This window comes from Phyllostomus discolor, chromosome 1 (genome assembly GCF_004126475.2).
Source record: "Phyllostomus discolor isolate MPI-MPIP mPhyDis1 chromosome 1, mPhyDis1.pri.v3, whole genome shotgun sequence".
NCBI classification, from domain to species: domain Eukaryota; kingdom Metazoa; phylum Chordata; class Mammalia; order Chiroptera; family Phyllostomidae; genus Phyllostomus; species Phyllostomus discolor.
In genome coordinates this window covers 87182359-87206573 of record NC_040903.2, presented here as the reverse complement: position 1 = coordinate 87206573, position 24215 = coordinate 87182359, and the positions used below count along the sequence as shown (strand labels likewise).

General features: G+C 36.9%; 1 protein-coding gene across 1 annotated transcript in view; it reads right to left on the bottom strand.

Annotated features, from left to right (window-relative positions):
• LOC114492884 (sodium/hydrogen exchanger 9B1) overlaps positions 1-24215 on the bottom strand; it is a 78169-nt gene that overhangs the window by 15404 nt on the left and 38550 nt on the right. The window contains 3 exon segments of the mRNA XM_028507486.2: positions 8934-9109; positions 20392-20519; positions 21572-21714. Coding sequence (XP_028363287.2) covers positions 8934-9109; positions 20392-20519; positions 21572-21714 — 447 coding nt within the window.

The following is a 24215-nucleotide window of genomic DNA, read 5'->3' as shown; positions in this document are numbered from 1 at the left end:
TGTACATCAAGGGAGCTCCTATTAGATTATCAAAGAATTTCACAGCAGAAAATTTATAGGCCAGAAGGGGGTAGGATTATACATTCAAAGTGTTGAAAGAAAAGGAAACTGCTAACTGACAACACTATTCTACAAAATTGTCATCAAAGATGAAGGAGAAATTAAGACTTCCCCAGATAAACAAAAGCTAAGCTAAGGAAGTTCATTAACCCTAAACCTTCCTTCAAAAGAAGAAGGAGGAGGAGGAGGAAGATGAGGAGGAGGAGGAGAAATAATAATAATAATAATAATAATAATAATAATAATAATAATAATGGAAAGGGCAAGGAGAAGGAGAGGAAGAAAGGGACTTCTTCAAGTGGAAATAAAAGGACATTAGCAACACAAAAGTAAACACATATAAAATTATAAACCTCTGGCAAAGGTACATATATAGATGAATTAAAAATCCTGTATGCTGGAATGGTGGTAAGTTCATCACTTTTCATTCTGTGATAGAATTTAATATAAAAGCATAAAAATAACAATAACTGTAATCTAGGTTAATGGATGGATATATAATATAAAATGATGAAATTTGATATATTAATAACTTTAAGTGGGGAGGGTGAGATGTAAAGGAGTAGTTTCTGTGTGTGATTGATGTTATTGCTTTAAAATAGACTGTTGTAATGATAAGGATGGAAAAAGATATTCCATGCAAATGGAAACCAAAAGGGAGCAAGGGTGGTCATAGTCATATCAGACAAAATAGACTTCAAGTCAAATATTGTCAAAAAAGATACAGAAGGGCTTCCATAAAATGGAGGCAAAAGCAGATATGCTTCACCTCCTCAGGCAATCAAAAGAACAATAACAACCAATTTTAAAGACAGAAAACAATCAGAACTGCCAGAAAATAAAACTGTATGGAAGTCTCACAGCCAAGGAGTTAAAGAAGAAACATTCATTCAAACTGGTAGGAGGGGTGGAGACAGAAAGCAGGGGCAGGTAGGACATGTGACAAGGCGCTGGCTGCCACCTCACCTGACGTGGGCAGGCGAGGTGGCAGCCAGCATACCAGGATACAGCACATTAGCATGTGGATAAGCTGGGAGGAACAACTGGGGAGCAAGACAGACCATGCAACCCACAGTTCCAGAGTGGGAAACAAAAGCCTCAAAACCTCTGGCTATAAAAATCTATGAGGGGTTGGCAGCAGGAGAAACTCCCAGCCTCACAAGAGAGGCTGTTGGAGTGGCCCACGGGATTCTAGAATGTACACAAATCCACTCACCTGGGAATCAGCATCTGAAAGGGCACAATCCATTTGTGGGAAACAAGTGAAGTGACTGAAAGCTGGGCAAGAGTCAAGCAATTGGCATTGTTCCCTCGCTGACCCCTCCTCCACATAGTGCCATAATGGAACAAAGTGGGCTGCCCAACCCTGGTGAATACCTAAGCCTCTGCCCCTTATAACAGGTGTACTAGAAATATGACCCAAATGAAAGAACAGATTAAAACTCCAGAAAAAGAACTAAGCAATGAGGAGATAGCCAACCTATCATATGCAGAGTTGAAAACACTGGTAATCAGGATGCTCACAGAAATGACTGCTTATGGACACAAAATAAAGGAAGAAGTGAAGGCTATACAAAGTGAAATAAAGAAGAACATACAGGGAACCAACAGTGAAAGGAAGGAAAGAAGGACTCAGAACAATAATTTGGAACAAAAGGAAGAAATAAACATTCAACAGAAACAGAATAAAAAAAACCAACACCAAGAATCCAAAAATATGAGAACAGGCTTAGGAACCTCTGGAACAACTTTAAATGTTCCAACATCTGAATCACAGGGGTGCCAGAAGGAGAAGAGGAAGAGCAACAAGTGGAAAAGTTATTTGAACAAATAATGAAAGAAAACGTCCCTAATCTAGCAGAGAAAATAGACATCCAAGTCCAGGAGCTCAGAGAGTCCCAAAGAAGCTGGACCCAAGGAAGCACACACCAAGGCACATCATAATTACATTAGCGAAGATTAGAGATAAGGAGAGAACCTTAAAAACAGCAAGAGGAAAGGAGAGAGTTAACTATGAAGGAGTTCTCATAAGACTGTCAGCTGATTTCTCAAAAGAAACTTTGCAGGCAAGTAGGGGCTAGAAAGAAGTATTTCAAGTCATGAAAGGCAAGGACCTACAATCTTAATTACTCTATCCAGCAAAGCTATCATTTACAATGGAAGGGCAGATAAAGTGCTTCCCAGATAAGGTCAAGTTAAAGGAATTCATCATTACCAAAACCTTATTAATGAAATGTTAAAAGGACTCATTGAAGAAACAGAAAAAGATAAAAAATATTAACAGTAAAATGAGAACAAATTTACAACTATCAACAATGGAACCTAAAAACAAAACAAAAACAAACTAAGCAAACAACTAGAACAGGAAAAGAATCAAGAAATGGAGATCACACGGAGGGTTATCAGTGGGGGTGAAGAGCAGGGAGGATGGAGGATAAGGTACAGGGAATAAGAAGCATGAATAATAGGTAGAAAATAGACAGGGGAAGGTTAAGAATAGTATAGGAATTGGAGAGGCCAAAGAACTTACATGTAGTACCCATGGACATGAACTAAGGGAAGGGGAATGCTAGAGGGAGCATGGGTGTAGGACAGAAGGGGATAAGGGGAGAAAAAATGGGACAAGTGTAATAGCACAATCAATAAAATATACTTTAAAAACAGAGCACAAAAGGACATTATATAATGCTAAAAGGGCCAATTGACCAGGAAGATAAAGTTAGATCTTGATAGTATATTCCAAAATACATCCACATTGAAGATCTAATGTATAAAATACTGGGTTAGCCAAAAACTCTGTATGGTATTTTTTTTTAATAAAATAAAAGACACATTTTTCATTTTCACCAATAACTCTAATGATTTGGATATTTTGAGTATGTTGGCTATCTCCCTTCATGGTATAATTTGATTGTTCTCAATTAATGTCTCAATTTGATTGCTTTCAACTTCAATGCCTCTACCCAACCACAGTTCATTTTCCAGCATGAAATCTCCACCACAAAACTTTGCAAAACACTTTTGTATGTTCAGTCACACACAGAACCCTTTCCATACACTACACAAATCTTTGTGTGTGTGTGTTTCAGTTTGTTTTTTACTTTTCTTGAAATAATGAAGCATAATATGCCAAAAATGTTGCATATTTTCTTCCATCTTCAATATTAAAATGGCTACACAAAAATTCACCAATTTTAATGTCTTTTTAAAAATTTACTCTGACATGACAGCTGTCACAATACAATCTAACAAAATTGTTTTGAATGAAGGTAAAGGCAACTTAGTGCTACCAGAGCCATCTTATGAAAAAAACCAAATGAACTTTTTGGCCAACTCAATAAAACCTTTAGAGTCCTCAAAATTTTAAGTGACAGTATACATAGTCATGTAATAAAAGAGGATTTTTTTTAGCATATGGCTGCTTGGTTTTTCACTTTTTATGTCCTCCTCAAATTAGGTTTGGTTTCTTGTAGCATGTTCCCATAGCATCTTATACTGTCTAATATTGATCACATTTGTTTAATATAAACTCCTTGAGTACATGGGTCACGTGATATTTTCTGTCTGCTGTGTCAACAGACAGTATTGAATAGTATTTAAAACTGTGGGTCTGGGCCAGATTTGTATCTTGGCTCCCCTACTTATTGGATTTGTGACTTTGGACCAAGTTATTTGTGACTTTGGACTCTCTTCCTCAGTTTCCTTCATCTGTAAAGTGGGTGTAGCACTATTGTGACTATGAAATTAGTGGAAACCTTTATGAAACTTAGAACAAGTGCTAAGCAATTGCTTATAAATATTGTTGTTCACTGTTTATCCTCAGTATTTGGCACAGTAGCTGGCACAATAAAAGAGGAGCACAATTTTTTTCTGAAAGAATACCTGATACCAGTAATGAAGAAAATATCACCAGACTTGTTGATAAAAAATTTAGAACTTCTGGCCCTGACTGGTGTGGCTCAGTGGCCTAGGTATCATCATGCAAGCCTAAAGGTCACTGATTTGACAGCTGTTGGGGCACATATCTGGTTTCCGGGCCTGGTCCCCTGTTGGGGCTTGTGTCAGAGGCAATTGATTGATGTGTCTCTCACATGGATGTTTCTCTGTCTTTCTTTCTCCCTCCCTTCTCCTCTCTCTAAAAATAAATAAATAAAACCTTTAAAAAATTTAGAACTTTTGAATGACAAAAAAGAGTTCTTATGAAGTTAAAAGTCAAATCAAAAGTGGGAAAAACTGCCCTGGTTGGGTGACTCAATTGTAAAGGTTGCAGGTTGGATCCCCAGGTACAGGAGGTAACCAATCAATGTTTCTCACATCAATGCTTCTCTCTTTTTCTCCATCTCCCTTCCTCTCTCTCTAAAACCAATAAATATATTCTCAGGTGATGATAAAAAATGGGGGAAACTAAAGAATATAAAACCAAGGTTATCATTCTTAATTTTATGAAGAATCTTGACAAATGAAAAAGAACAAAAGGTCACCCCTACAATATGAGGCAAAATATTTCAAGAAAAGCAATTTATAATTGCTAGACATGCTAGAATGCCAATGACCAATAAACACAAACATTTGTTTAATATCACTAGTTGTGAAAGTACTTCATTTAAAGAGGCCTCACTTTACCTACCAAATTAGCAAAAGTAAAAAAAGACAATACCTACTTTTGAAAAGGGAGAAGAGGAAGTGGCAAGCTTGTGCCCTGTAGTAGGACTATTGTGGTAATATATTTCAAAAGCTTATAACTTTATATACTTTTTAGCTCAACAATTACATTTTTAAGATTAAGAAAATATTAAATTTATGTACAACTATATAGCTATAAGCTGTTCCATCAAGTATTATTTTAATAGAAAATATTGGAGTCAACTTCAGTTTTCAATAATTAAGATGCAGCCAATTTAATTCTATGCCACCATTAAAATATCATATAAATATACTTACTGAATAGAAATATGTTTGCTATATATATTTAGATGCAAAACAACTCAGGTTGTAAGCAAGTATGGTCAACATTGAATAATTTTATAAGAATATTGGGAGAGAAAGAGATAGAGAGAGTCTGAGTAGACTTACATGAAAAGATTAAGAATTGAGTTCAGAGGGGAGAGGAGGGGGAATTTTGGGGGAATTTCAGGGGAAAAGGGGAAATGGGAAAGGGTTTACAGGAACGAGTATAAGGACACATGGATAAAAACTAGGGGCAGGTGAAATGGGAGGGAGGAGGGGAGTGTTGGGTGGGTGGGTTGGGATGGGAGTAAAAGATAGAAAATTGTACTGCAACAACAATTTAAATAAAATTTTAAAAAGAATTGTTATTTCTGGGATATGACTATTGCATATTTTATTTTTCCCTTTTCCCTTTTAAAAAATTTATGTCTTAGGATTTCAAGAGAAACTTAAAATACTTCAGTGCTTCAGTAATACAGGAGACTGAATTTCAAACATTGTAGATAACTAAAGCATTACTAAATGTGGAAATTTTTACTTTCACAATTTCTGTTGAGTGACATTCAAGATCAAATATGACCTTGGGGAAGAGAGGGACCATATATGCAAAGGCCTAGAAGCAATAGTATGTGACAAAAGTTTAACAACTGTCTCTGTGGATAGACCAGAATGCCTACTTTGTAGATTTTGTCTGTTTCATTGATATAAATACTTCCCTCATGACAGACTTTAAGCTACCAACATGACATCTGAGGACAAAAAAAGGGCCACATACCAAACCTGACGAGCTCAGGGGAGTCCTGCATGGTGACCTCACAAGCTCAGAGACCTAAAATAACCACATAGGCTGGTCTGGAAATAAAACTTTCTAACTAAAAGCAAGTCTTAGCAGGTAGTCACGTCCTGGGTCAGTATCTTCCTCGACAAAGGTCAACCGCAGTGAGTCTGTGTCTTCTCTTTTTGCATCGATGACAACAGAACTTTAAACTGTCCAAGTAATTCCCCCTTTTCCAGTCTACTCAAGGCACAATCTTTCATGAGAGCATGAGACCCCAGGCCCCCTCATTGTTATCTTATTGCCCAAATACCTTCTCTGTGTTGTAAATGTGAACAGTTAACTACCCTATGCTTACCAATGTAAAAGAAGTATGTGTCTTTCCATTTTATTCTTTATCCAGTCTCATTTTACATTGCTTTCCCACATCTCTCTAATCTACCTCCAAGGGGGATTTCATGTAACCCTGTTATGTCTCCTCTTTTGATTACAATTTACAAAGTAAACTGCAAAACTGTCATTTTTGAGAGCATTTTCTCAATCCACTGAGATTTTGGGGCTCTGCCCCTCACTACATAACAGTTTCTCTGCAGTTGTCATCATTTTGGCTCAAATAAACTAAAAAATGTTCTCAAAAAAATATTACCTTGGGATTCAGAATTGGTGCAGGATCCTGTTGTACCACCACTACCAAAAGGCACAGTTGCCTATACTCTATATGTTTAAGTTGTCTTAATAATAAAGCAACCATTTATTTACAATGATGACCAAAAGATACATTAAAAAAATAGCTATTGAATATATTAGTAGTATTGGTAATATGACTGTTTAAAATTTACTATTGAAAACTGTGACTTCCGGCCAAACACAGTTGTAGGTAAACACAGTGTGCCTTCTCGCACAACCAAAATAAGGACAACAAAAATTTAGAAACAAAAAAACAACCAGTACTGACAGAAAGTTGAACTATATGGAAGTCCAACAACCAAGGAATTAGAGAAGAAATATTCATCCAGGAGGGGCGGAGCCAGGCAGCTAGCTGGGGAGGACTCTCGGCAAAGGGCTGGCTGGCTGAGCCCGGGTGCACAAAGTGGCAGTGGATGGACCCAGTGAGGTAGTGGACTGTGGAGGGGCTGATGGACCACGCTGTCCCACATTCGCACGCAGATAAACCAGGTGAAACTGAAGAGCAAGACAGACTGTGCAACCCAGGGCTATGGTGTGGGGAAATAAAGCCTCAAAACACCAATTGAAAACACCTGTGGGGGTTGAGGTGCTAGGAGAAACTCCCGGCCTCACAGAAGAGTTCGTTGGAGAGACCCACAGGGTCCTAGAACATGCACAAACCCACCCACATGAGAATCAGCACCAGAAGGGCCCAGTTTGCTTGGGGGAAGCAGTGGAAGTGACTAAAATCCAGCAGAGAGCAGAGCAATCACCACTGTTCCCTCTTGGACTCCTCCCTCACATACTACGTCACAACCCAATGATGTGGGTTACCCCACCTGGGTGAACACCTAAGGCTCTGCCCCTCACTACATAACAGGTGAGTCAAGATAAAAAAAATGGTCCAAACAAAAGAACAGATCAAAGCCCCAGAAATAATACAACTAAGCAATGAAGAGATAGCCAACCTATCAGATGCACAGTTCAAAGCACTGGTGATCAGGATGCTCACAGAATTGGTTGAATTTGGTTGCAATTTAGATGAACAAATGAAGGCTATGCTAAGTGAAATAAAGGAAAATGTACAGGGAACCAAAAATGATGGGAAGGAAACTGGGACTCAAATCAATGGAGTGGACCAGAAGGAACAAAGAAATATACAATCAGAAAAGAAGGAAGAAACAAGAATTCAAAAAAAATGAGGAGAGGCTTAGGAACCTCCTGGACATCTTTAAACATTCCAACATCCGAATTACAGGGGTACCAGAAGGAGAAGACAAAGAGCAACAAGTGGAAAAGTTATTTGAACAAACAATAAAGGAGAACTTCCCCAATCTGGCAAAGGAAATAGACTTCCAGGAAATCTAGGAAACTCAGAGAGTCCCAAAGAAGTTGGACCCAAGGAGGAACAGACCAAGACACATCATAATTACATTAGCCAAGATAAAAATTAAGCAGAGGATCCTAGAATCAGCAAGAGAAAAGGAGACAGTTACCTACAAAGGAGTTCCCATCAGACTGTCAGCTGATTTCGCAAAAGAGACCTTACAGGCAAGGAGGGGCTGCAAAGAAGTATTCCACGTCATGAAAGGCAAAGACCTACATCCAAGATTGCTCTATCCAGCAAAGCTTTCATTTAGAATGGAAGGGCAGATAAAAATGCTTCTCAGATAAGGTCAAGTTAAAGGAGTTCATCATCACCAAGCCCTTACTATATAAAATGTCAAAGGGATTTATCTAAGAAAAAGAAGATAAAAAATATGTACAGTAAAATGACAGCAAACTCACAATTATTAACAACCATGTCTAAAACCAAAACAAAAAGAAAGTAAGCAAACAACTAGAACAGGAACAGGACCACAGAAATGGAGATCACATGGAGGGTTATCAACAGGGGAGAGGAAGGAAGAGAGAGAGGGGGAAAAGGTACAGAGAATAAGTAGCATAGATGGAAGGTAGAAAATAGACAGGGGGAGCGCAAGAACAGTATGGGAAATGTAGAAGCTAAAGAACTCATAATTATGACACATGGACATGAACTAAAGGGGGGGAATGTGGGTGGGAGAGGGTAGAGGGGAGTGAAAGGGGGAAAATGGGACAACTGTAATAGCATAATCAATAAATTATATTAAAAATAAAATAATAAATAAATAAATAATTGTTCTGAATTATAGAAAAAAAACTGTGATAAAATTCCAAAGCAACATGAGCAGATAAATGCTAATAAAATGGCTCTCAAATTAATAGACGTATATGGTCATTAAAATGAAATCATTTCTGTTAAGTAGTGGTTTCTTAACCCATTGAAATTTCCTTCCCAGTCTAGAAATTTCCTTCCTAGTCTATGATGGATAAAAAGCTGTTAAATGTAAAAAAGTCTTGGTTAACAAATGAAGGAAAGCTATAAACCTTACTTAAAGAACTAAGAACAGTAACAACAAAAAAGCTGTAAGTTATGTGGTAGTGGTTGTATTTTCTTCTTTACCTGTGGAGAAGACTATGCTCATACATGTACCGAATCCAGTGATAGCCACGATGTCATCCAAACTGCTGGCAGCAATTAGTAAGGTTGGAATGCCTTTCTCCACCCCATACCCGTTTTCTTGCAAGAGCAGCATGGAAGGCACGACAACAGCAGGAGAAACAGCACCTACTACAAAACTGAGAGAAAGACTTTGAAAATTGATTTTAAAACATCCATTTAACCAAATAGTTAATTTTTTAAATTAGAATTTACCACAAATATATTCACCTTTACAACAACTTCAAGTGTAAAGATTCTGCTTTTGAGTGAATGTCATTTAATGGTGGTAAAAGTGCCCCCTCACCCTGCCCCAGTAACTGTCATACTATTTTATGTTACCGTGATTTTAACTACTCTAAACATATCACTAAAATAATATAGTATTTGCCCCATTTCACTCAGCATAATGTCATCAAGGTTCATCCATGTTGTAGGGTGTGAAAAGATTTCTCTTTTTACAACTGAATAATATTCCATTGTATGTATATACCACACTTTCTTTATACATTCATATGTCAATGCATATTTGGCCTATTTTTGCCTTTTGGCCATCTCAAATAATGCTGCAATATCTCTTTGAGGTCCTGCTTTCAATTCTTTCAGATATACACCCAGAAGTAGGATTACTGATTTTATGGTAATTCTGTTTTTGTGTTTTTGAGGAACTTCTAAACTGTTTTCCAAATTTAATTCCTAACAGCAGTATGCAAGGGTTTCTCCATATCTGTGTCAACAATTTTCTGTTTTTTTAATAGTGACCACTGTAGTGATATTATGGTTTTAGTTTGCATTGCTCTAATGATTACAAATGTTGAGAACTTTTATAATCTTGCTGGCCACTTGTATATCTTGTTTAGAAAAATGTGTATTCAAGTCATTTGCTATTATTTAGTCAAGTTTTCTTTTGTTGTTGAGTTGTAGGAGTTCTTCAAATATTCTGAATATTGATTCCTCTTCAGATTCATGTTTTGTAAGCATTTTCTCCCATTTTGTTTGTTGCCTATTGACTCTGCATTTCACTTGCTGTGGAGTTTTCAAGTTTTATGAAGTCCAGTCTATCTACAAGGGGGAACCCCAAAAGCTGTAACTATCTTCTGGTGGTCAGGCCCCCTGGAGTACAGGCTTCCCCCACTAGGTGAGTGTTCTAGGAGCCCATCTGTATTAGTGTACCAGCTGGTGATGTTGTGAGAGTCTGTGTTAAGCTTCAGTTTTTTTAAAAAACCTCTTTTAACACACTTGCCCATTTCATGATGGGTGATTTATGAGCACATCTGCCCACACCACAATAGCTGTTTAGTAGTTTTTGACCAAAAATGGCATGACCCCCTGCCTTCTCTCCTTATTCACCCGATCTTGCCCCAAGTGACTTTTTTCATTGCCCTAATGAAAAAGTCCTCAAAGGGAAACATTTTGTTGATGTGGAAAAGGTAAAACAAAAAATGACAGAAGTTCTAAGAGGTATCAAAATTGATGAATTCAAAACTCTTTTGTCCCATGGAAGAAAACGTCTTGATAGGTATATTGCATCCAATGAAGAGTATTTTGAAGGTGACTGAAGTTTAAAAATGTAAGAATAAATACCCAGTTTTTTATAAATAAATTACTTTTGGGGGGTCCTCCCTCATATTTTTGCTTTGGTTGTACTTTCAGTGTCATAGCCAAGAAATCACTGCCAAATTCAATGTCATGAGGCTTTTACATGTGGTTTGTTGTGTACAGTATTCTTGGTTGGCAGGGTTTTTTTTTCCAGCATTTTGAATTTTTCCACTCCATTCTGGCCTACAAGGTTTATGCTGAGAAATCCAATTATTACCTTGTGAGAAATCTTCGTTTTATCCTGCTGCTTCAAGATAATTTCTGTGACTTTTGACAGTTTGAGTATAGCGTGTCTCACTGTAGATCTTTTTGGTTTTACTCAGGTGGCAGTTCTTAGAGCTTCTTAAATTTGTATGTTCATTTCAGTTCTAATTTGGTAACTTTGGCCATTATTTCTTCAAATAGGCTTTTTGACCATATGTCTCTGTCTTCTCCTAGAACTCCCATAATGGGTATATTGTACTATTAATGGTATCCCATAAGTCCCTTAGGACCTCTTCATTTTCCTTTGTTTTTCTTTTGTTCCTCTGATTTCAGCTGACCTTGTCATTGAGTTCACTAATTCTTTCTTCTGATTAATCCAGTCTGTTATTTATCCTCTGTAGTCATTTTCCCCCTAATTTTGTTACTATATACTACAGCTCAATAATTTATTTTTGGTTTTTTTTTAATAGTTTCTATATATATTTCTTGGTAATCTCATTTTGTTCATGCATTATTTTTCATGATTTCTTTTAGATGTCTGTGTTCTCTTTTAGTTCACTGAGCATTTTAATGATGTTACTTTGAGTTATTTGTTGGGCAATTCACACATTTCTTTTGTTTAGGGTTTGTTTCTGGAGTTTTTGTTGTTCCTTTGATTGAGCCATAATTCCTTCTTATTCATATGCTTTGTTACATTTTGTTGAAATTTGCATATTAAAAAGCCCAGCTACCTCTTCCTGTCTTTATGGATTGTCTTCACTAGGGAGAAGCCTTCATCTACCAGCCGCACTAGAGATTCTGGGGACTTCTCAAACATTTCTAGAATATGTATTTTCTGGGTTTGGGTATGTTATCTCCAGCTGAAGAATTTTACTTTTTTCTATTCTGGAGCATTCCCAGGGGTCTATCTGTAGTACTGCATTAGCTCTAGAGGTGTAGCTCTAGAGGTTTTCAGTGGACTTTTGGCATCTAAAGTTTGCGAGTCTCTCTTCTGTCAATGATCTGAGTAAGGTGAGACAGAAACCAGTGCCTGGGCAACCCATCATTATCCAAAAATCAGTTGCATTTTTATATGCCAATAAGAAACTAACAGAAAGGGAAATTAAAAAACAATTCCACTTACAATTGCTTAAAAAGGATAAAATGCCTAGGAATAAACCTAACCAATGGTGTAAAAATCCTATACCTGGAAAATTATAACACTGAAGAAACAAATAGAAAATACAAATAAGTGGAAGTATATACTGTGTTCATGGATAGGAAGATTTAAAATTACTAAAATGTCCATACTATATGGACATATGTATAGATGGCTTTCAACATACTAAAATGTCCAAAGCAATCTACAGAGGAGTGCAATTTCTATCAAGATTTTGATGATGTATTTCACACAACTAGAAGGAATATTTCAAAAATTTGTATGGAACCATAAAAGGCCCCACATAGCAACAGTGATTCTGAGAAAGAAGAACAAAGTTGGAGGAATCATGCCACCTAATATCAAACTATACTATAAGGCCATAGTAATCAAAACAGCATGGTAATAGCATAAAAACAGACACATAGATAAATGGAACAGGATAGAGAGCCCAGAAGTAAATCCATACTTTTATAGTGACTGATATTTGACAGAGGAAGCAAGCACATACAATGGGCTAAAGATAGTTTATTCAATAAATGATGTCAGGAAAATTGGACAGATACATCCAGAAAAATGAAACTAGACACCTTCTTACCCTAAATTATCAAAGACCTAAATGTTAGACCTGAAACCATAAAAATAATAGAGGAAAACATAGGCAGCAAGATCTCAGACATTGCTCATAGCAATATTTTATCAGATATATTTCCCCAGGCAAGGGAAACAAAAGAAAAAAATAAACAAATTAGACTACATCAAACTAAGAAGTTTTTGCACAGCAAAGGAAATCATCAACAAAATAAAAAGACAACACACAGAATAGGAGAACATATTTGCTGATACATCTGATAAGAATTTAATATCCAGAATTTATAAAGAACTTACAAAACTCAGCACCAAAAACCAAACAATCCAATTAAAAAATTAGCAAAAGACCCAAATAGACACTTCTCCAAGTAGGATGTAGAAATGATCAATAGCCATATGAAAAGATGCATAATATCACTAATCATCAGAGAAATGCAAATAAAAACCACAGTAAGATATTATGGCCCACCTCTCAGAATGGCTATCATCTATAAATCAAAAAAGAACAAGTACTGGTGAGGATGTGGAAAACGGGGAACTCTTTTGCACTGTTGGTGGGAATGCAGATTGGTACAGCCTTGTGGAAAGCAGTATGGCTGCTCAAAAATTAAAAATGGATCTTTCTTTTGACCCAGTGATTTCACTTCTGGGAATATATCTGAAGGAACTCAAAACACTAATTTGAAAGAACATAAGCACCGCTATATTCATTACACCATTATTTACAACCACCAAGATATGTAAGTAGTCCAACTGTCCATTAGGAGATGAGTGGATAAAACGACTATGGAACATTTACACAAAGGAGTACTATTTTGCTGTAAAAAACCCCAAGTTTTACCCTTTGCAACAGTATGAATGTACCTAGAGAACATTATTCTAAGTGAAATAAGCCAGAGAGAGAAAGACAAATACCACATGATTTCAGTCATATGTGGAATCTAATGAACAAAGTGAACAAGCAAGACAGAGACAGACTCATAGATAGAGAGAGGGATAACAGCTACCAGGGGGAGGTAGAGGATGAAGGGATTAAGCAAAAAGGTACAAGGAATTATGGACAAGGACAACAGTGTGGTGATGCAGGGGGGAGGGGATGTAAGGGGACTAAATAGTAATACCAAAATACAACAAAAATTATTTTATTTATTTTTAAAATACATTTTATTGATTCAGCTATTACAGTTGTCCCATTACCCCCTTCACTCCCCTCCACCCTGTACATTTTCCTTCATTTCACTTATTGTAGCCTTCATTTGTTCATCTAAATTGCAACCAAATTCAACCAATTCTGTGAGCATCCTGATTACCAGTGCTTTGAACTGTGCATCTGATAGGTTGGCTATCTCTTCATTGCTTAGTTGTATTATTTCTGGGGCTTTGATCTGTTCTTTTGTTTGGGCCATTTTTTTTTTTAATCTCAACTAGCCTGTTAGGTAGTGAGGGGTGGAGCCTTAGGTTGTTAGGTTGCTCACCTGGGTGAGGCAACCCAGTCTCTGGGTTGTGACAAGTATGTGGTGGAGGGGTCCAGGAGGGAACAATGGTGCTTGCTCTGCTCTCTGCTGGATTTTAGTCACTTCCGCCGCTTCCCCCAAGCAAACTGGGCCCTTCTGGTGCTGATTCGCATGTGGGTGGGTTTGTGTATGTTCTAGGACCCTGTGGGTCTCTCCAACAAACTCTCCTGTGAGGCTGGGAGTTTCTCCCGATACCTCAGCCCCCACAGGTGTTTTCAATTGGTGTTTTGAGGCTTTATTTCCCCACACCATAGCCCTGGGTTGCACAGTCTGTCTTGCTCTTTAGTTTCACCTGGTTTATCTGCGTGCGAATGTGGGACTGCCTGGTCTGCCAGCCACCTTGTTCACCATGCCCCCTTCCACAATTCGCCGCCTCACTGGGTCTACCAGCTGCTTCTTTGCTGTGAGCCCTCTCCACCTAGTTGCATGACTGCGCCCCTCCTACTGGTCTAGATGAATGTGTCTTCTTTAACTCATTGGTTGTTGGACTTCCATACAGTTCGATTTTCTGTCAGTTCTGGTTGTTTTTTGTTTTTAAATTGTTGTTGTCCTTCTTTTGGTTGTGTGAGGAGGCACAATGTGTCTATCTACAACTCCATCTTGGCTGGAAGTCCCAACAAAAATTATTTTAAAAGAGGAGAATGGCACAAATATAGTATTATCTATCCTGTGTATGAATTCAATAATTTTTTTCTCTCTCTCTAAAAAAAAATCAGCTGACAGCCTTATTAAAGGTCCCTTTTAGGTAACTGTTTCTCCTTTGCTGCCTTTAACATTCCTTCTTTTTCTTTCAAGTTAGCCATTTTAATTGTGATGTGTCTTGAAGTGGGCCTCTTTGTGTTCATCTTTACTGGGACTCTCTGTGCTTCCTGAACTTGAATGAATTTATCTGTACCAGGTTAGGGAAGTTTTATGCTGTATTTCTTCATATAAGTTTGGTATCCCTTGTTCCCTTTCTTCTCCATCTGGTATCCCTATGATGCAAATGTTGTTATTATTTTTTTTCAAATGTTGCTATGTTTAATGTTGTCCCAAAGGTCCCTTAAATTATCTTTGTTCTTTCGAAGTCTTTTTTCTTTTTGTTCCTTTTACTGGGCATTTTTTCCCACCCCATCTTCCAAATCACTGATTAGATCCTCTGCTTCATCTAGTCTGCTTTTTGTTCTTTCTAATGTATTCTTCATCTCAGATATTGCATTCTTCATTTCCAACTGGTTCTTATTTCCTCTTTCATGCCAACTCCACCCCTCTTCCCAGTCTGGATGAATGGTTGTCGGGACTTCTGTACAGTTCAATTTTCTGTCTGTTCTGGTTGGTTCTTGTTTCTAAATTTCTGTTGTACTTAATTTTGGTTGTGTGAGGAGGCACAGTGTGTCCACCTACACCTCCATCTTGGCTGGAAGTCTGTAGTTCTCATTTAGTTTCTTGAGCATCCTTATAACCATTACTTTGAACTCTACATCTGATAATTTGCTTACCTCAGTTTCATGTAGCTCTTTTTCTGGATATTCTTCCTTTTCTTTAATTTGAAGGTTGTTTCTTTGTCCCCCCCATTTCAGCTGTCTCTTTTTGTTTGTGTCTATGTGTTAAATAGATCTGTATTGATTCGTTGTTTTTGTGGGGCGACCTTACATGGTTGGAGTCCTGTGGCACTCAGTGGTGTAGTCTCTATGATCACCAGAGCTGGATGTTCTAGAAATGTTGTTTGTGTGGGTTATGTGGAGCCTCTTGTTGTAATTGGATCCTGATTGTTATTGGCCCGTTTGTTGATGGGATCTCACCTCCAGCCTGTTGACTGAGAGGTTCAACTCCACTATGTCTTGTACACTGTTGTACAGGTACTGAGAGAACAAACCAATACAATGCAAAAAACAAAACCAAAACATGCAAAAAAAAAACACCCTCCAACAACAATAGCAAAATCCATGATAAAAGAGCAAAAAATAACAAAAGTGGAAAGAGAAATGGAATAGTAGAGAAAGGGGAAAAAAGGAAAAAGAATGAGAAGAACAAAGGAAATCAAAATGATTATGAGAGGAGAAAAGAAAGAAATAATATGAGTAATGAGTAGAAAGATGAAAACAGTAAACAGGGACAAAGCAAGACAAAGAATAACAAAAATATGAAAAGGAAACAAGAAGGAAACAATGGAATAAACAAATGAGTAAAATAAGAGCTAGGAAAAAAGCAACAAAATAGGAGAAAAGTTAAAAAATGAAAAGGCTATGAAAAAGAAGAAAAATAATGATAATAGTGAAAAAGAACCAAGTGGAATTCAGCTCAGCAGAATTTAGTGCTTCCTTGCTGGGTTCTCCCTTTGGATATGGCTTTGATGTTGTCTGAGGCTTGTGTAAGCCAATGTTAGGTGCTCTCCACATCCAGCCCTAGGCAGCCTATTTAAAGCTACAAACATTCCACAGTTTGTGGTTGTTTCCTCTGGGCTTGGCTGTGCACAGCATGGGCCAAGCTGCTCTACATGGCTGGCTGATCCTGGCACTGGTGTTATGTGTTTGGGCCCAGGTATGGTCTCACTTCTCTTCTCTCAAGGAGAAGGTCCCACAATCATGCTGCAACCTTGCCTGCCACCTTTGTGAATAGAACTGGCCCCTTTTATGTCCCTGTCCTTCCTACCAGTCTTGGGGTCATTTTTTCCCATCCTTGGTTAAAGGTCTCTTTTTCAGGTAGTCTTTGGTTTATTTTGGGTAACTGTCCCCTTCTTTAGTTGTACTTCCAGTTTGGTTCTGGGAGGAGATGCACGACTACCCTCCTACTCTGCCGCCACATTGTGACCCAGATAAGTAAGTATGTAAGTGCAGTTGTTACAAATATCTTCCTTATAGTTAAGGACTTAAAGAAAAATATGGCTATAAAAGGAAAAAATTGGAAGATAGAATGACAAAGCAAATGGAACTTTTGTAAATAAAAGATGCAATAGCTGATGGAGACAACCTTAGTGTCCTTGAAGGATGAATGAATAAAGATGTGGTATAAATGTATACAATGGAATGTTAATCATGAGAAGAAGGAAAAATCAATATTATGACAACCTTAAGAGCATTATGCTAAGTGAAATAAGCCAGGCAGAGAAAGAAAACATTTTATGATCTCACTTATACACAGAATCTTAAAAAGCTGAGCTCATAGAAACAAAGAGCACAATGATGGTCACTAGAGGTTGAGTGTGGGGGAGGTGGGAGGATGCTGGTCAAAAGACTATGAACTTTCATTTATAATATTACTAAGGTTAGGGTAACCTAATGTACATGATTACAGTTAATATTAATGTATTGTATAGTTGAAAGTTGCTAAGAGAGTAGATTGTAACTGATCTCATAAAAAAGAAATGACAATTATATGATAGGAAGGAGGCATTAGCTAAGCTATATTGGTAATCATTCTGCAATATATAAGTGTACAAAATCAACACAGTGGACACCTTAAACTTATATAATGTTATATATCAATTACAACTTAATAAAGGTGGAAAATAAATGTAAAAATGTGTGATGGCTAATGACAATAAAAAATACAATATCTGAATTGAAAATTTCACTGGATAGGATTAATAGAAGGTTGAAGTCTGCACAAGAAAAGATCAGTGAATTGGAGGTATATTAATAGACTATATACAAAGTGAAGCACAGAGAGTAACATGAATGAAAATAAATTAATAGGAATATCAGGAATCTCTACAGAATAATATCAAGCAGTTAACACATGTGCAATTATAGTTCTAGAAGAAGGAGAAGGGGGAAAATATTTAAGAAATAATGGCTGAAAATTTTCCAAATTTGATGAAAAACTATAAAACTAAAACCTGATACCACTACATGCCCAATACAAAATGTTAAAATTAAATAGGCAGATACTATCAAATACTGGAGAAGGTATGGATGGCCTGTAATTTCATACATTGTTGATAGAAATATAAAATACAACAATACTTTGGAAAACTATTTGGCAGTTTCTTAATAAAATTAAACATTATCTTATCATATGACCTAGCAAATCTACTCCTTGGTATTTCCCTAAGAAATGAAAACAAATGTGCACACAAAGACTTGAATGCAAAATTTCATAGCTTTATTTGTAATAGCCCCAAACTGGGAAAACCCAAACATCCACCACCAAGTGAATGAATAAAGTTGGTGGTGTGTTCAGACAATGATACTACTCTGCAATACAATGGAATGAGCCACTAGTCATTAGATGGTTACAGCTCAAACACAACGTGCTGTCCAAAAAGGGGCAGAAACAAAAGAGTAAGTACTATATAATTATATTAACCTAAAATTCTAAAAAACAATCTACTCTATTGTGACAGAGAATAGATTATGTTTTTCCTGGGGCCAGGATGTAACTGACTGGCTCAGGGCACAAGAATTTTGCAGAATAATGAAAATGCACTGCGCAACTGTGCTGGTGGTTACATGGGCATATACATTCGCCAAAACACACTGAAATGATAATGGGTGTTCATTTCATTTTATGTAAACTATACCTCAATGAAAGCAATTTTTTAAAATTAGTAGCTTTCATGTACATCTGAAAAAACTTATTAGAAAATGTTATGAAAAAATTTCATTTCCAACATCAATAAAAAGCACAAAATATCTAACAACAAAACTATGAAATAGTCTAGACTTTTATAAAAATTAAAACACTATAGTACTTAAGATAATCCCTGAATAATTGGAAAAATGTTTCACATTTGCATATAAAAGCTTCAACATTATAAAGATGTCATTTATCCCTCCAATTAACTTATTTAGTTCTATGCCAATTAAAGTCCTCTGAGGATTCTTCATTTGGGAGAGTTTAGAATGAAAAACCAAGTCAATGTAAAAAAGACATTGTTTTTGTGAAGGTAAAATTATTAAAACTGTGTAATAGTGACACAAAAATAGATAAAATAAATTGGAAGAAAACAATACAAAAAGTTGAAACAAATTTGTGGGATTTCATTACATGAAATGAAATCATTACATGATAGCATTGACACTTAAAATATGCTTGGGAAGACAGGACGTTTCTGGGAACAGTATGGAAACTATTACCTATTCACATGGAAAAGAGTGCAGCTGGATCACCTCACACACTACATGCTAGCTGTTTTAACAAATTTTAAAAATTGAATTTAAAAGTAATAAGAGTAAAATATAGACAGATATATTTGTAACTCTGGGGTAAAAAAGATCTTTTGAATGACTCATATAAAGTCATCATAAAGAGAAATATTGTTGAATTTGATTACATTAAAAACTCTGTATATCAAAAGCAGGTATGTTCTGACTGCCACTATTTTTATTTTCAAGGTCAAGTAAATAGGTTTATGTATTGAACACTCTATCTATTGGAAATAATTTTTTTTAGATTAAAAAAGTCACCATAAGCAAAGTTAAATATCTAGTGGCACACTGGGACAAGATATTTGCAATACCTATAACAGACAAAGATTCGATATAATGAATAAGAAAGAAAAGTAACTCAACAGAAAAGCAGACAAAGGAAATGAACAGGTTAGTCACAGATAGGAGATGATTTACACAGAAATATACAAAATAATAGTGCCTTCTCTGTGGAGATGGGGAAGCCTGAAGTATTATTTCTAAGGTCTAGAATGCTATAAAACTCATAAGAGTTGTCACTTTGGGTAGAGGTATGGACAGTAGGATTTAGAGGTATGGTCAAAAAGCTTTTTACTTTTATTTGTAAAGTTCTAATTTTTCCAAAGGAAAATACATTTGGGTATTGTATAATAAAATTTAATTTAAAAAATTGATTGAATTTGGCAGTAAGTATATAATGGGTGAACTTTGCTATAAATTTCACCCAAATGACTATATGGAAACAAAAGCTAAGTGGCTGGGAAAATGTAGAGGAGTTCAGGATACAGAGATAGGGATTGTAGACTATTATTCTGAAGGCTTTGGACCTGAAGGAAAATGGATGGTGGAAAGTAATAGATGGGACATTGGATGTAGGGAAGGGTATTTGTTTGCTTATTTTTTTGTTATAACATCTACATCTATACAAAATCTCTCACAAATATGTATATATAATATGTACATGTGGTGTACAAGGGAGAGGACATTAGATAGGTTAAAAATAGAGATAGATTACAATATAAGAGAGAATGAATAAAGTGATGAAGTGAATTATGTTGGCATTACACGTTTAGGGACTATGCATATTTGTCAAGATACGGTAGACTTAGAACATAATTCTACTTTTGACCAACTGATTTCCAGGGATTTCTACCACTGTGAAAATAATTTTAATGAAAAGCTTGCCTATTCAGTATTCTGAATACATCAGTAATTTTAACGAAGCATCCTTAACTAGATATTTTCATAGGAAAAATGGGGAAAGTTACCCTAATAGAAATCCCCATTGCCAGGGAAACTTCATAAGGAAGTGGGAAATGACAGCAGTTGAACATGCTTCCATGAGGCATGGACCCATAGACAATCTTAAACAAACTCTCCTCAAACGCCGCAGAGCCTGAAATATAAACATAGCCATATTTGAAGAAAATTATCATGGCCAGCAAGAAAATTATTTAAGGAAATATTAAAATATATAGTTGTTTACTAAATCTTCCTGATTATCCCATTGGGCCTGACGTGCTAATACAGATAATTTCATGTGTCATCATAGATTGGGTAATAAGCTATTGCATGTTTTATAAAACATTGTTATATTTTAATCGTTAATAAGGATTTGTTTCTTTGTGATTACATAACTAGTTCTACCCTCCTTGATCTTCCTTCTAAATAGCATAATGGAAGTACAGCTTTATATCCATCAGTTAACTTTCAGAGATGAACTGTTTGAGTAACTTAATAATTATAAATAGAAAATATTAACCAGAAAAAGGAAAAAATCACTTAAAAATTGCATAATTAACTAAAAGGGGGAACTTTTAAATTTTTTCATGGGTTCAAATTTTCTACTGGAGAATATAATAAATTATCACTGTCTATAATTATTTATGCTACTGATATATTATACCACTAAACATACACTTGCCACATCTATTTGAGAAGCTGTTATGCGACTTTTCAAAAAATCCAAATAGATTTATAGTCCATTAACTTTTACAATAATGCAAAGATAAGCAGGAACAAAGACATAAATAAAAATATTATTGAAATTCTTAATCTCTCTGAAAAAATAAAACAAAATGGAAGCGAACCCTTTTATGGGGTGACCTTGTCCTTTGTTACCTGAAAAGCAAGTAGTTCTCCATAGAAGAGCCACAACTCCCAAATAATACTTACAAATGCTGCACAAGGGTCATTGATCTCTATGCAAACAATTAAAGGCTATTTTTAATGGAAATCTTACATCCCAGTGATTTCTCTTCATATCAGTAATAATGAAGACAAGAAGTAGAAATTAAGGTGTCAATGCTTCTGCAAATTTTTGTTTTTTACTTTAGTTTTATTTACAGACACTACTTGAAACAGCCACAACAAAAATTCTTCCTCTTTTTCATTTTACCAGCCCCTAATATTTAAAGTAACTTTACTCACAGTATAATTAGAAATTACCTGTGGATCGAGTCCAAGTCCAGCTTTTACTAGGATAAGGGTAAGGGCAGAATTTCTTAAAGTTGAAGACCACATGTTACTAATTTGGACGAACTTACTGAGCAATGGAACATTCCTGATGGTAAAACCAGCCAGTAACATCCCTTCAAAAATAAATAAATAAACAAACCAATAAATAAAGTCTGATTCAGTTCACTTTATTCCAAGAGAGAAAACAGAAATGTTTAATTTCCCCTCTTCAAACAAACTATATTTTTCATTACATTGGTGAAGGGCAAGTTACACACACAAGCAGAGGAGACAGCATAAAGAAGTGGAGACAAAAAGTGATATATCTCAATGGGAAACAACTAGTAACCCAGTGATGCTCAAACATAAAGCCCATGGGCAGAATGGGCAGGAAGCATCAGATTGTGAATAGCTAACCCAACTCCACAGTAACCTGCTTTAGCAGAGTAAGGCATGATGGGAAAGTTTTAAGCAGGAAGTGAGAGATAATTAGCCTCGAATATTCTCTCGCATTTACCTCGCAATGTAATGACCTTGGTGAGTTAGATAGACATAAAATTGGAGGAGAGGCCAGTTAAAAGCCATAGTCTGACTTCCTGCCAAGATGGAGGCATAGGTAGACACACTGTGCCTCCTTGCACAACCAAGATAGGGACAGCAACGATTTAGAAACAGAATAACAACCGGAACTGACAGAGAATTGAACTGTATGGAAGTCAGACAACCAAGAAGTTAAAATGAACCCATTCATCCAGACCGGTAGGAGGGGTGGTGTCGGGCAGCCTGGTGCTGGTCACAGCTCAGAGAACAGAGAGCATTGGGACCAGGCACGTAAGGCATCCAGGGTGCGCAAGAGTGCAGTGGGTGGACCCTGAATGTGCAAGCAGCAGCTGGCAGACCCTGGCTGAGGGGTGGCACCGGCAGACCCAGCGAGGCAGCAATTGTGAAGCAAGGCACTGTGCACAACCCAGGATCACAGTGCTGGGAAATAGAGCCTTGGGACACTGATTGAAAACACCTGTGGGGGTTGAGGTGCAGGAAGAGACTCCCAGCCTCACAGGAGATGTTGTTGGAAAGTCCCAGAAGGTGCACAAGCCCACCCACATGGGAATTGGCACCAGAGGGGCCCAGTTTGCTCCGGGGAAGCTGCAGAAGGGACTGAAATTGGCAGAGCGGAGCAAGCGCCATTATTCCCTCTTGGTCCCTGCCCCCACATACAACATCACAACCCAGCAAGTGGGGTGCCCCACCCTTGTGAACACCTAAGGCTCTGCCCCTCATACATAACAGGTGCAACCACACCAAAGAAAAAAAACGATGGTTTAAACAGAATTGAAAGCCTCACAATCAGTAATTTTAAGCAACTGAGAGACAGCCAGCTTATGAGATGCACAGTTCAAAGCACTGGTGATCAGGATGCTCACAGAATTGGTTGATTTTGGTCGCAAATTAGATGAAAAAATTAAGGCTACAATAAGTGAAATGAAGAAAAATCCACAGGGAACCCATAGTGATGGACTGAAAGCTGGGTCTCACGTCAATGGAGTGGACCAGAATGAAGAAAAAAACATACAATCAGAAAAGAAGGAAGAAACAAGAATTCAAAAAAATGAGGAGAGGCTTAGGAACCTCCTGGACATCTTTAAACATTCCAGCATCCAAATTATAGGGGTACCAGAAGGAGAAGACGAAGAGCAATAAGTGGAAAAGTTATTTGAACAAATAGTAAAGGAGAACTTCCCCAATCTGGCAAAGGAAATAGACTTCCAGGAAGTCCAGGAAACTCAGGGAGTCCCAAAGAAGTTGGACCCAAGAAGGAACATACCAAGGAATATCATAATTACATTAGCCAAGATGAAAATTAAGCAGAGAATCCTAGAATCAGCAAGAGAAAAGGAGACAGTTACCTACAAAGGAGTTCCCATCAGACTGTCAGCTGATTTCTCGAAAGAGACCTTACAGGCAAGGAGGGGCTGCAAAGAAGTATTCCAAGTCATGAAAGGCAAGGACCTACATCCCAGATTGCTCTATCCAGCAAAGCTTTCATTTAGCATGGAAGGGCAGATAAAGTGCTTCTTAGATAAGGTCAAGTTAAAGGAGTTCATCATCACCAAGCCCTTATTATATAAAATGTTAATGGGACTTATCTAAGAAAAAGAAGATAAAAACATGTATAGTGAAATGACAGCAAACTCACAATTATTAACAACCACACCTAAAACAAAAACAAAAAGAAAGTAAGCAAACAACTAGAACAGGAACAGGACCACAGAAGTGGAGATCACATGGAGGGTTATCAACAGGGGAGTGGAAGGAAGAGAGAGGGGGAAAAGGTATAGAGAATAAGTAGCATAGATGGTAGGTAGAAAATAGACAGGGGGAGCGCAAGAATAGTATGGGAAATGTAGAAGCTAAAGAACTTATGACACATGGACATGAACTAAAGGGGGGGAATGTGGGTGGGAGAGGGTATGCAGGATGGAGGGAATGAAGGGTGGGTAATGGGACAACTGTAATATCATAATCAATAAAATATATTTTTTAAAAAAGCCATGATATAGTTAGAAACAAATAGCTTAAACTAGGGCAAGAGTAAAAGCGTTGAAGAAGAGGGGAAGAGATTCAATGAATACTT